Genomic DNA, 13,977 nt, shown 5'->3' with positions numbered 1-13,977 from the left:
ACAATAGTGAAACATTGATGGTGGCGGATGGTGATGGTTGTTTAAAGGAGGCAGCATTCTTCAACGATACAGAGAAGATTTTTCTGTTTTAGATAAAAGGGTATTTGAGTAAAAGGGGTGAATTCCATGGAATGTTTAAACATTCCATCAAGTTAGTGATGGAATTATAGATTCTTTATTTTAAGGAATTCATAGAAAAGTTTTGAATTCAAATTCTATTATTTTGCCAACCAAACACCTTCATGAATGGAATTAACATTCCAATTCCAAGAAAATCTTAAAAATTCCATGAACTAAATACCCCTTAGGATTTACTCGTATGACAAGTATTTTGTTCTACAACCTTTTAAAATTTTGTATGGTCATAGCAAAATAATAAAGCTTTACAAAAATATATACTATACAAAAAGTCTTCATTAAACAGTGCATAATGGTACTCGATAGTAAATTGGCTTTCAATACGCATGTATGTTTTTCGCATTCGTATATTTTGGTCCAACTTAATTAACTTGATTTACCAATCTTTTTCTTCATCTTTTCTTGTCACTTGGTCACATTCAATTTTCTAATTAAATAAATTTGACTAATTAGTTTGGTTAAATCGTCAAATATTCTTGATCTGAAAGTGATATGATTACAAACCTTTCGGAGTATCCGATTTTTTATTTATATATCTTCATTATCCCCAACAATATCAATACTATTGATATCTATATCTATATACTTATCCCTACATTATATAAATCTCACTTCAAAATTTGTTAGTTATTGCTTATGCGACATGCTTAAAAATGCAAGAAAGCCCAAAAATTATTACAATATTGCTCCTTGGAAGGTTTACGGATTAGTTACTTTTATAAGAAGTTCAAATTTACGAAAACGGATTAGTTATGCTTTCAAGAAGTTCAAATTTTCGAAAATTTGAATATGTAACCGTTCATGTATTGCTTGTGGCGGTTACTTCTTTGCATGTCTATGTCTATATAAGGCCACTTTCATTCAGTTTTAAGGCATTTCAAAACGTAAACACATAACAGATCAATTTTAGCATGGCTTCACTAAACCATGTTTCAATTAGAAATTTGCGTCCAAATAATAAGCCATGTACGATAACGGTTAAAATTTGCGGCTATGGAAGCAACCTCTATATGGAGATGTTAATAACATAGGTAGTATTGAGATGATCCTGATGGACGAACATGTAAGTATTCATTGTTTGTGAAAATTCTTTTTTGATTAGATTACTTTTTAACATAACTTTCTTTCGAATTTATAACTAGCTTTTTAACATTCTAATGTATAAACATTTTCATTTTGACAGTTTGATAAAGTGGTTGTTGTTGCAACAATCAGTTTTATTCCAACCGACCAGTTATGGTATTCAATGGAATGTGTGAACTGTTCTCAAGAAGTTAAGTTGACCGATCTCTACATGGATGCAGTCGACATTATTGATGCTTTAAGGGACAACAAAATGTGGATTTGTTGTTCATGTAACAAGGAAGGAGTTCTCGTCAATCCTATATATATATATATATTTATATTTCATATTAAAACTCTATAATCATTAAGTTGTGTGGTAAAATTGTATCTCTGTTTTTTTTTTTTTGTAGGTTTAATGTGCAAGTTAGGATTGTAGATGCCACTGGTGCTATTGGAGTTAAAATGAATGATCAACAAATTTTAAATCTTATACAAAGAACAGCCTATCAAATTTGTGATGAAAATTATGAGGTATATTTGGTTTATTTTAGTGCTAAATAAGACTTTTCTAATGCATTTTAAGTCATTAATTTTTTTTAAAATGGTCATTAGTTGTAATAGGAGTACATTTAATTCGCTAAATGCATGCTTGAACTGGTGTTAAAGAAATTATTTAAGGTTATAACGCATTTACATGGGTCTATATATCAAAGTGGGGGAAAATTCATAATACCTATCACATCCAGGTAACCAACATAATCCTTCTTATATGCGCCTACTATGGGCAATCCATTTTACAATTTCTCTTTGGCGTGCAATGTACGCGTTTTAAGCTCTCGTGTATCATTAATAAATCCCAAGGTATATCTAGCATTCTTCTTCTTTAAATTAATCAACTCATAAGAATATTTTTATTATGTCCAACTCAGTTATATTTATTCATTGATACAATCTTAAAATAAAGTTTAAGAAAAATTATTTAGGGTTGTCCGTGCATCGCACGGGGTCTAAGCACTAGTATTATATTATAAAGCAAATAAGGTTTTAACTTTTAACTTTCAATTTCAACAATGTACATAAAATAATTCATGCATACATCAATGCCTACAATTTTCCATATCCTCCATAAAATAACTACATTACTATTATTTACGTCAAAAACTTTTAGATTAATAACCACATCGATATCACCATCGCCACTAGCACCACCAGTTGCAGCCACCGCCGCCGCATTGCGCGGGTACCCATCTCATCTACTAATAGTTTAAAAAATTTTCTTTTACTGCTCATGTCCAATAGCATGATATATTAGTATTCTATACTATATTATAAAATAAATTCACTTTTCAACTTTTAACATTCAATGTACACATGATAATGTATGATATACTATACATCAATGCATACAACTTTCTCTTTCCTTCATAAATCATTTTATTCCTCTAATTTTTTCAAAATCTTTTATCTCAATAACCGTTCATCGATAAATTATAAAAATTATATGGGTGTTCTTAAAATTTCATGTTCTTTCATTAGAGATGTCATTCGATATATTTTCGACAAATTTTTAAATCCAAGGACGGAGCCCGTGTGGCTAAGGCATTTGACTATGACACTCTATGACATATCACCTCCTTTGACCTATCACTATCACCCTTATCATTTTACCGCCGCAACGCGCGGGTACTTGCTCTCGTATATTATAAAGCATTTGTTCATGTTGAATTTTTTCAACTTTTCATTTTTTCATCATTTCATCTCTCTTTTCAAATTTCAACAACTCATTTTCCCTCTCATTCATAAATCATTTTATTCGTCTAATTCATTCAAAATCTTTTATCTCAAAAACCGGACATCGATAAGTTATAAAAATTATATGGGTCTTCATAAAATTTCATGCACTTTCATTAGAGAGGTCATTCGATATACTTTCGACGAATTTTTAAATCCAATTGTGGAGCCCGTATGGATAAGACATTTGGCTATCACACTGTATTTTTTTTTGTATTAATATATATAATGAAACGTGATTAACGTTGATTTTCTACTGTACGTATGTTGATTTCATTTATTGTTTTATTTTGGAGATTTAATAAAGTATATTATTTTGTGAGAGAATTTACAAATGCATTTTGGATAGTCGGTGGGTACGTATATGATGTTTCGATCGGTCGCTGACATTCGTCAAGCGGGCCACGTGAATTGGCCAGGATCTTCTTCAGCTAATGAGACCTCGATCCGACCTGAAGCCTTCTGGGTATCTTTTTCATCGCCTATCTATAGTTAATATGTATACAATTTTACTCCTAGTTAAAATAAAAAGACTGTTTCGGGTCGGATTTAACATAGAAATAGGCATACGGCCTTGCAAAACTAAAGGCCTGTTTGTTTTTTAGTCATATGACTGAATTGATAAAGTGACTGAATGGATAAATAATATCTGTATAAATTAAGTCAATACGTTATTTTTTGTTTATTAAGTCAAAAAAACAAACACTTTTGATGACTTAATGGATTAAGTATTCTTGATTAAGTCACAAATTATTTATTAAATGTTTATCAAACACCACCTAAGTAGTAAGGATTAAACCCATAACCTATATATGTCACGGTTTTAACTACTCGATCCAATTTTTTCTTATTGATATTAATGTTACATTTTATAACTTTAGGAAGCCTGCTCAAACCAGTTGCCTTTCATTGTGGTTCTTTATTATATACGAGTACAATGCAATTTCCTTTATTGAAATCGAGAGCTGACATACTACAGAGTATATATATATATATATATAGAGGTTACCTATCAAATAAGAATGAAATTAAAATGAGAACAAATAAGAACACTTAAAAACTACATTTTGATGCATTAAAAGTCCATAAAACTGACATAGTGCTTAACTAATTATAATTATTTGAGTGTTTAACAACACATTGTTCTGACAAAATCGAAAAAATCACGTTTTTTGTTGGATGCATCATTTTGATGAATATGCATCCAAGATTGATGCACAAAACAAAAAACGTGATTTTTTCGATTTTGACGGATCAATGTACGTGTTGTTAAACACTTAAATAATGATAATTAGTTAAGCACTATGTTAGTTTTATGGACTTTTAATGCATCAAAAAGATATTTTTTAAGTGTTCTCACCATTCTTATTTTAAAACTGTTCTTATTTGATTGTCTCATATATATATATATATATATATATATATCAAACAAATTAACAACCAACAATCATCATATATACATTAATTAATTGATCCCCACATCAACTCGATCATTAGTGATGATGAGATAGGATGCTCGATATTTCGTGGTCAAATATACCGATAAAAGCAGACATCTGCTTAGCACAAAGGGATAAACCGAACTCCAAATCTTGTGGTGATTCCCTGCTTGCATCAATTGTGATCACATCACTCGCATTGCTGTTTATTTTTATACCCTCATGCTTTTTTGGCTTTCCCCATCCGAAATCAACGTCGTAAACTTTGAACTTTGGAGATCCTGCCATGCTGATTGCCGGTTTACGCAATGAGGTAATCCTCTGCATCCATGTCTCCGCATCTTCAAACACATCTTTGTTACTCTTGACCGTATCTGTTATACATTTTACTAGGACCTCAACGGCTTTTGGAAATCCTTTGTTTCCTATAAGAAGCGCGCGTTTAGCTGTGGTGATACATGGCACCACACAATTTCCAAAATAACCTTCGGGAACTACAGGTGGATCCAAACGACCCCTCAAATTTGCATGACAAGAAAAGGCTTCTTCTATTTCTTCGAACTCATCATCATCCTTCTTTTTTCCAAGAAGATCAATGATATTCCGTGATTTGGCCATGCAAATCCACACATAAGCACAACCTACTATGAAGGATGATACGTATTCCAATGCTGGAAGTTGAACCAAGACCCATTTTTTAAGCAAATTGATTTGTGTTTTTGTCAAGTGGAACGTGCCAACAACTCTATCATTCTGTGTTACAACAGAACGACGGGGTTGGTACATTTTTTCAAGAATTTGGATCCATGGTTGATCAGCCATGTAAATTTCATCTATAGAGGTAGTATTAGAGTATTTGATAACGGATGATCTATCATAAAATGGTAAGAATCCACCGGCTAAGTATACCTCATCCGTACCATTTTTAGTTATCGAAGTCCACGCCATTAAGAAATCTTGCGCGGTTTTTGCATCACAAAGGATGTGGTGAGTGGTGAGACCAATTGAAATGCCCAAGTGTGGGAAAATTGTAATTTGAAGAGCAAAAATAGGAAATTTTGTCAAGTAGTCATGATCATTTTGATCATATTCATTACATGGACATTCTAATTGAGGTAAAAGAAGGTGAAACTTGTTACACTCTCGAGGATGATCTCCTACAAGATCAACGAAATCAAGACTAGACTCGGCAAATGTTAACGCAATGGAATCACCCTCAACATGACGGATTTCAGGCTTTTTGGTGACATTATTAGGAAACATGACCAATTTACTTGCATAAGGAAAAAAATGTTGAAGAGTAATGGACAACGAGTGTTTGAGTTTGGGAATAAGTGTTTTAATGAAATGAGATGTAGAATGTGGAAACTCATACAAGTAAACTCGGTTAACCGGATGGACGGATATGTTTAGCAAATCCATGAAAGTTGGTGTCAAAGTTCTTTCTCCCACGGTTTTTGGTGGTGCTGAGACTCGACATCTTTCAAGATATGTCAACAACCCGTGATTATTGGTGGCAGCCATTTGTTGTATGTTTCTCTATATATCTACAAAAGCACCTTTGCCCTCATTATATATAGGAAAATTATACTCCTGTATGAATGATTTCCTCTTGGTGGTTAGCTACTTGGCTTCAATTCATTAAAAAATAAAGATTCGTAGTGTAATTATTTAATTTTTTTAACACTCGAATAAAAACCTCCCAAAATACCCATTCCTTATATATATTTTTAAAAGTCATGTCTGTTTTTGCGTGTTCCTCACAACCTCCTATTTTTTTATTCTTTTAATTTCCATCATCTTCTTTCTTATTTTATTTTATTTTTCTTCTCAATTGATATACATTAATAATTAATTGCGTGCAACTCAGAGCCTCTACTTATTCCTTTTTTTTAAATACTGTTAAGCCAGATGTACAATTTCTATACATATACATAAACACTAGTATGGTATCCGTGCGGTACAGTAAATACCATTAACAAGATGTCTCATGTAGTGATTATCGAAAACAGTAAATGGTTCATTACGACTTTCAAATAAGGGGAAAGTTGTTTTTGCGGGGAGAGGTATTTTAGACAATTCCCCTGTTTAACTTTCAACATGAGGTATATATTTTTTTTAAAGTAGTATAGATATACATATATATCATAAATCTTCAACCACCACCAGAAACCACCAACGGCAGTTTGCATCAACCCCTGTCCGCTTCAACATACAACTTCTTAAGCGGCTTATACAAGCTGTTGGAACCACCAACACTGGTAACCACCATCAACAGTACCATTAATTTTTGTGCATCTCAACATATCGCATCACCGTTAATTGTTAACAATCACCTTCAATATCGCTGTTAATTTCCCTCTATTCTTTTGCTGTTGAAACGTTCGCGAAAACTGCCGGCCAGTTGACTCGATAATCGGTGGGCAAACCGGAACACCGTTGATCTTAGGGTTGGACCACTAGACATATTTTAACTTGTTTTTTTTAGGAAAAAGAATTTGTGTGTGTATGTAACTTGTCTTCAGCTACTATTGTAAGAAAGAAACTTTGTTTTGGTTCATTGTATGTAAGTTTGTTTCAAAACTGAACGAATTGTGTAAAAAATCAGCCAGATACTAACGTGGCACCATCAAACATCTGATACGTGGCCCAATGAGAGACCACCACGTCAGTATTTTTACACAATTCGTTCAATTTAGCAGGTACTTACATACAATGAACCAAAACAAAGTTTCTTTCTTACAATAATAGCTGAAGACAAGTTACATACACACATAAATTATTATTTTTTTTATTCTCTTGGATTAAATCATTGAGATCTTACTGGAGACCTCACATGTGTAGTAATGGCCGGAAGTAGAGTCGCGATGGCATCTCTAGGAAAATTAAGGGGTTCTGTGTCGTAAGATGTGCAACATCTTAGATTAAACATGATTTTAGAAATAGGAAAATAATATTTGGTCAGTTAACAGATTAGCAGAATACATAGGGAAATAAAAGATTCTTAGCGGGAAATATTGTTTTAAATACCAGTATATACCGCGGTATTACCGGTAATACCGGTATTTAACAGTACTCCGGTATTTTACTCCCGGTATTTTTTGGATATTTTCACTATTTCATATCGGCTGGTATTTCCGGTATTCCCGGTATTTTTTGGGATTATCATTCCGGTATTATCATTTTTTTTAAAAAGAATTTTAAATTTTTTTTATGACACTTTAATGTTAGTGTTTGCTATCTATAATATAACTAAAAGAGGGGGTTGATGGTACACTTGACACCCCTAATTCCTCTCCTTGAGTCTAATCCTTTCTTTTTATTAATCATCTATTTTTTAATATTTATTTAAATTAATTTACACATTTGGTTTTCCATCACCAATTTACACTTTAATCCCAATCTAAAATAACTAATCATCAATTTACACTTTAACCCAATCTAAAATAATTAATTAACACTTTTTGGTTTTTTATCAATAATTTACACTTTAACCCAATTAAAAAATAATTAACTTACACTTTTTGATTTTCCATCACCAATTAACACTTTAACCTAATTTAAAAAGAATCAATTTAACTAAAGTTGAAACAAAAGGGATGAACTGGAATTAATATTTATATGGAATAATTTTCATATATTTTTTTCTTTAGCTTTCGCATTTTTTAAGTTATGATATTGGTCATACACTTTTTATTTCACAATTATTATAAGATTTATATATCTTGAAACTATTCGTCCAAAGAACGAGCCTGAACACTAATTTAGTATAAAACGGGGAAAGTGAAACATAAGTGTAGTTCATTCGTTAGTGCAAATTCAGTATTGAATGTGAGTTGTCAAAGACTTCGGGAATTTTGTTTAATCTGTTTTTTTATTATTTTAATATATCAATATATATTTACGCAATATTTCTTTTTTATATATTTATCTTTTCTAAAATATTCTTAGTTAACTATATAACCTTTCTAAAATATTCATAAGGTATTTTTTTTTCTTTTTTTATTTCACATATAATAGTATAATTTTAATGCGTTTTTTTTTCTTTTCTTCCCATTTTATCACATTTTCCCCAATTAATCATATATAGTTACATGATGAACTTTTACTTTTTTTTTTATTCCTTCGACTATTCATAGAGCTGATCATATAAATTACTATATTCAACGTTTTGTACACGATAAGATACGTGTTTTAAATAATAAACAAACAAATGTATTTTTCATGTGTATAAGATGTAACATTATGTTTCCCGGGATGAAGCTTGGGTAACGCTACTAGTTAATCCTATATTTTTCCTCATCTCTCTAAATATAACTAAGTATCAACTAGGTTTTTTGCTTAGGTAACATTTTCTGGTAATTAAATTTTTTTAAAAATATATTGACATTTAAATCTATATTTTTTAGTGCTCATGTGACACTTCATTTGCCTCGTCATCATTTGTCTACATGGACATTTATTTTATTTTTGAAAATCAGTTTTAAATAGCAAAAAGGAAAAAGAAGCCAAATACAAGATTGAAACTAATTACCTCTAACTTTTAATATTATACACAAACCACTTGATTTAACTTAATAATTGTTTATTTTTTATAAACTACAGTAGATATTCAGTGAATATTAAAACTAACTAAAAGACATTATATAATATGATTCTTTTTTTTTCTTTTTAGATTTTACTTTATATATGTTCCTTTCAGATTTTACTAATGTTTTGAAAACCGGATCGGAGACTGAACCGGACTCAGAATATTTTACTGGTTGAACTGGTCGGATCGGTTAGACCGCAATTGAACCGAGTTTTATATAAATTTATATTATATATATATATATTATACATAATAAAAATATATATCATGCATAATCAAACTTGACATAAAAATATATAGCTGCAGGACACTGAGGCCGTCCCCAGCGGCCGTCCGACCAAAGTGAGGTCGTGCCAAACATTTACGACAAGTGCTATACAAAACTCTCGTTTTAGGTTCGGAAACAGCGTATGTAGGCCTAAATTAGCTTTTATATCAGTTTACAAACATTATATGTATTGTTACACATTATCAAAACAATGGAGACATTTATATATACCGTAATGCCTAAAATGCACCAACAATATTATTAAGTTTCACCCCTCTCGTTTTTTCGTATCATTATATACCCCTATGGTGATTTTTCATATCATTATATACCCCTCACTCTAACAGACGTTGTGTGTCTCCGTTAACCCTCTCATGTGTAATGCACACGAGGTTACTTTAGTATTTTTAGCTATTTTTTTTCCAATCCACAAACAAAACACCAGCAGATTGAGCTCTTCTTCATATATATCCCACCAAAACCTTATATATTATATATATATATATATATATGCATATACAAGCAGAGTTTCCTTATTTTGAGAACCATTTTTTTTTATAAGAACCATGAGAACTCTTTAATTATATATTTGTTCACATGTTTTTTTTGTTCATTCATATGTCAAATGATATAAAAATGTATGTTGTAGAAGAAACTTTTTTAAGAAACCTTCAAAATAGTCTTTTGTAAACTTGTGAATGAATTTGTTCACGTTTTCTGTTCACATGTAACAAACGGCTATATATAAGGTTTTGAAAAAAATTTTCTTCTGCAACATATGTTTTATAATGTTTCACATGTGAATGAACAGAAAAAAACATGGTTCTTATAAAAAAATGAGTTCTCAAAATAAGAGTCCCATATACAAGCAGATACATATATAAATATAACTAAGAGGAAACAAAATTGACAATCCAAAAAACAAAATCCGCAAATGAATAAATCACATTAAATCATCAGTAATCTTATTTATTAATTAATATAAAACCATAAAAGATAATAAATTAAATTGGTTCATTTTCTTTCGAGTTCATATCGTTCAGTTTTAAATGGGTAACAACGTGGTCGAAGAATAACCTTTTTGATTGACCAATTAAATGATTTTTGTCTGCAATTTAGAACCACTTAACATATAAAATGTAGCCGTGTGGTGTTCTTGGATAACTTATAATTCAATTTATAGATATTATATTGCAATCTTATGTTGTATTACAAAATTCCATGGATTTTACATACATAAAATTAGTGAAAGTTCTAATATTTTAAATTTTTTTATTACAAAAGTTCGCTTATGAGGTATGATCACTTTCGTTTAACTACCTTTCATATTTAACTATGTTATCAATTGATTAGAATATAATGTTAATCTTTGACTTTTATGACATTGAAATACCACCGCTTCAAATAATGATTTAATTAAGAAAAATTATCACAAATCGTCTCTGTGATTTGCTCGATTAGCATTTTCGTTTCTGGATTTTTTTTATCACTAAGTATCCTTGTGCTTTTCCATTTCATTGCCAGATGTCCCTGCTTCAAACGTCCATCCATTTTGAGTCGTTAAGCCCCTCACATGCATGTGAGGGTAAAATCGTCCAAATAAACTAAAAATAAACCACAGGGACCATGTGACTCTATAACATTCATTCCTTCTTCTTCCTTTTGTTTTTAAGATCTAACAATAAGATCTCTTTCATTTTTTCTCATTCTTTTTAAGATCTAACAACAAAATCAAAATATTTCATATACATTTTCAAATCAATAATATATATATATCTATATAAACCATCACCTCCTTCTTAATTAATGTAACCTAGTATTGATTGTTAACCTGCTAATTCATGTGTGCTGCTTTTCTTGGCCACACGAAAACACCAACAATAACAACTAAAACAAATATATATATCATCTTCCTATCATATATTCATATGCTAAGAAAACATACACCTGGACATATTAAACCAATAAAGATAACCTTTGTTCATAATAAATTAACAGCAAGTTCGACAACTGATCATTAAACTCTTTATCATCATTTACAAATTTAACGGAAATCGCATCAAACTTTAATCTTTTAACAATTATATCATGTACAATCCATATAATTCCAACACCTAAAGATCCAGTACTTGACAAATTAACCTATATTACATAAAGCTTCAATCTTAATACAAAAGTACTCACTACGATGAACTATAAACACTAAAGCAGCATAATTAAGCAAAAAAGCCTTGTAAACTTATGTGAAAGACATTAAATTGTGATTCATTAATTTATGATAAAACAAATCCTTACAACCCATGAAGATAAAACAAACTAAGACCCTAAAACCAAATAAAAAAATCCCGGAAAATCAATCTTCACAAAAAGTGTGTATATATATATATATAAACTAAAAAAAGAAAGAAAAAAAGGGGGTATTATTATTTACGATTTACAAAAAATTGTAAGTCCATAAGTAACAAAACAACTTATATGAGATTCAAAATAATATATAGGACAACGAGAATATTTTTTTTTTAAGTGACCAACAAATACAAAACCCAGGCATTTATCCGGGATAGCCCAATAACCAAAAGCTACCACTATTGTGGGCCGACACTCCCAGCTCGCCACTATTCTAGCCGAATGGGAAGCCAAGCCCACCAAGATGAAACCATTCGAGGAAAAGTCCTATAAAGGCCAAGTCAAAGATTAAACATTCATCTTATGAGCAACCACAAAGGTGTCTTACTACTTATGTGGGTTATTTGGCTCCGACAAAGAAAACTAAACATTGGAATATCTATATTATGATCATTTCCAATAAAAATATCTATATTATGATTCTTGCTAGTAAGCTAATATCTAATATTTAACTAAATAAAACTTTTTGGTTTCCCGTTTCTCTCTCCTATTTAATAATAGTTTTTTTTAATATTTACAATATTAACTTAGATAATATCTTACACATTATAATATTTTAAAATAATAAGTTTATAAATGTTTATATATGTTCATTATATATATTTTCCATCATTAAAAGAAATTCATTGGTATTAGTTTATGAAATGAAAACTATAAAATTTATGTTTTGAAATTGCTCGTCCGTTAGACGGGTCTTAAAACTAGTAATAGTAATAGGCTTGATCAAGTAGCAGATATTTGTATTCTTAGGGGATGTTTGGTTAAGGGAAATGGCACAAGAGAAATGAAAATGTTTTAATTTCCATTGTTTGGAAGCCAAGGGAGTTGGAGGACACGGAGAAATTAAACTCTCGAGAAATTAGTTTCTTTATATTTTGATTTCCATCTAAATTGTGAAGAAATGGGGAGAAATCATATTTATGAAGCAAAATTTCTCCGTGTACATTTACAGAGAATTTGACTAAAGGCTAAAAAAGGGAGAGTATAAATGTTAACATCACGTGACATCCACATTCACATTTTCTTTCCCAAATTACAAATTCTTCAAAACCCTATCTCTCAGCTATTGAATCCCCTCATCTAGCCCCTTCTTCACATCTCCCATTAATTATAATCATTGTTGTTTTTCCTTTATCTATTCCTCCATATTTTTATCCAAATCGTTATCACCACCTTTGCTGCCATCCATATAGGTATTATAAACAATCACTTTGTATTTTTTTTCAATATAATACTAATTGCTATAATCTTGTTAATGCATTAATCTTCTTTTGATTAATGATCTTCAAATATATTGTCAAAATAAAACCCATGGCAGATCCATATGTAATGAATATTTCAACTTTATTTGGACTCCATTTAATTACTTCATCATCACTTTTGTGGCATTGTCGCTGTGATAGTTTTGATTTATTGGATCAATGGCCTTTATTCAAATTAACATATATAAAAAAATAAAATAATGAAACTCATTTCATTTCATTGTGATGCCAAACAGAAGATTTGATTTCTTTCATATTTTCTCAAGCCAATTCTTCGTTGTTGCCAAACACATGAATTTATTAGATTTCTCAATCATTTCATTTCTCCGCATTTCATTTCTTCTTTGAATTTCTCCCAACCAAACATGCCCTAAGCTTTAGCACTTGCGATGAACTATCCTCATCATAGCTTTTTTGTCCCTCTATAGTCATTTTGTAAAGATATGTAGCATTTGTGTGAATGTAATTTTTTTTTTTTAATCAAAATTGTTGTTATTAATTTTTTGATATGTATTACCAGTTTACCACTTACACTAATTCATTTTACTACATAGAAATTTATATGAGAAAATATCGAGTCTCATTTGAACTTTCAAGTACTTAAATTATTTAAGTTAAATAGGCTTGGTCCAAACCTCCAAGATATCTAATGGGCTTATGGGCCACAAGTCTCACGACTTCAGTTTTTTTTTTTTTTTTTTTCTTTTCTTTTAAAGAATGGCTAGCAAGTTGTGTAAACCGCATATAAGAGAGAATATGAGGTTGGATCTAGGACTTCCTGCTGTGCATCGACATCCATTTTTATAGTGCATGTTGGTGATTGTCAAGGCTTTTCCCAACGACATTTGTTGTGCGGCGAGCCATAGCCAACTGAGACTGTTGGCACAAGCTCTTTGGTTGTGGTCGTTTTTACGGCGTTTCTGAAGATTTATAGGTGTAAGAAGAGCCGGAAAAAAAAGTCTCCTAGAATATACATAGCAAATTAAATTATGTAAACCAATTTTCTAACCGACAATC

The 13,977-nt window shown here is 30.7% G+C and overlaps 1 protein-coding gene across 1 annotated transcript; it reads right to left on the bottom strand.

Moving 5' to 3' along the window:
- Window positions 1-4,487: 4,487 nt before the first annotated feature.
- LOC122583507 (malonyl-coenzyme A:anthocyanin 3-O-glucoside-6''-O-malonyltransferase-like) lies at window positions 4,488-5,957 on the bottom strand. Its single transcript, XM_043755903.1, has one exon. It carries the CDS (start codon window positions 5,955-5,957, stop codon window positions 4,488-4,490), a length of 1,470 nt encoding a protein of 489 aa, XP_043611838.1.
- Between the last annotated feature and the right edge of the window lie 8,020 nt (window positions 5,958-13,977).

Source organism: Erigeron canadensis, chromosome 9, assembly GCF_010389155.1.
Source record: "Erigeron canadensis isolate Cc75 chromosome 9, C_canadensis_v1, whole genome shotgun sequence".
Lineage (NCBI taxonomy): Eukaryota > Viridiplantae > Streptophyta > Magnoliopsida > Asterales > Asteraceae > Erigeron > Erigeron canadensis.
The sequence above is the reverse complement of the archived record's forward strand: the minus strand, read 5'-3'. Positions and strand labels throughout refer to the sequence as shown.

What these genes read in the sequence shown, in the direction of transcription:
- LOC122583507 (XM_043755903.1), bottom strand. Translation starts at nt 5,957, where the DNA reads ATGGCTGCCACCAATAATCACGGGTTGTTGACATATCTTGAAAGATGT.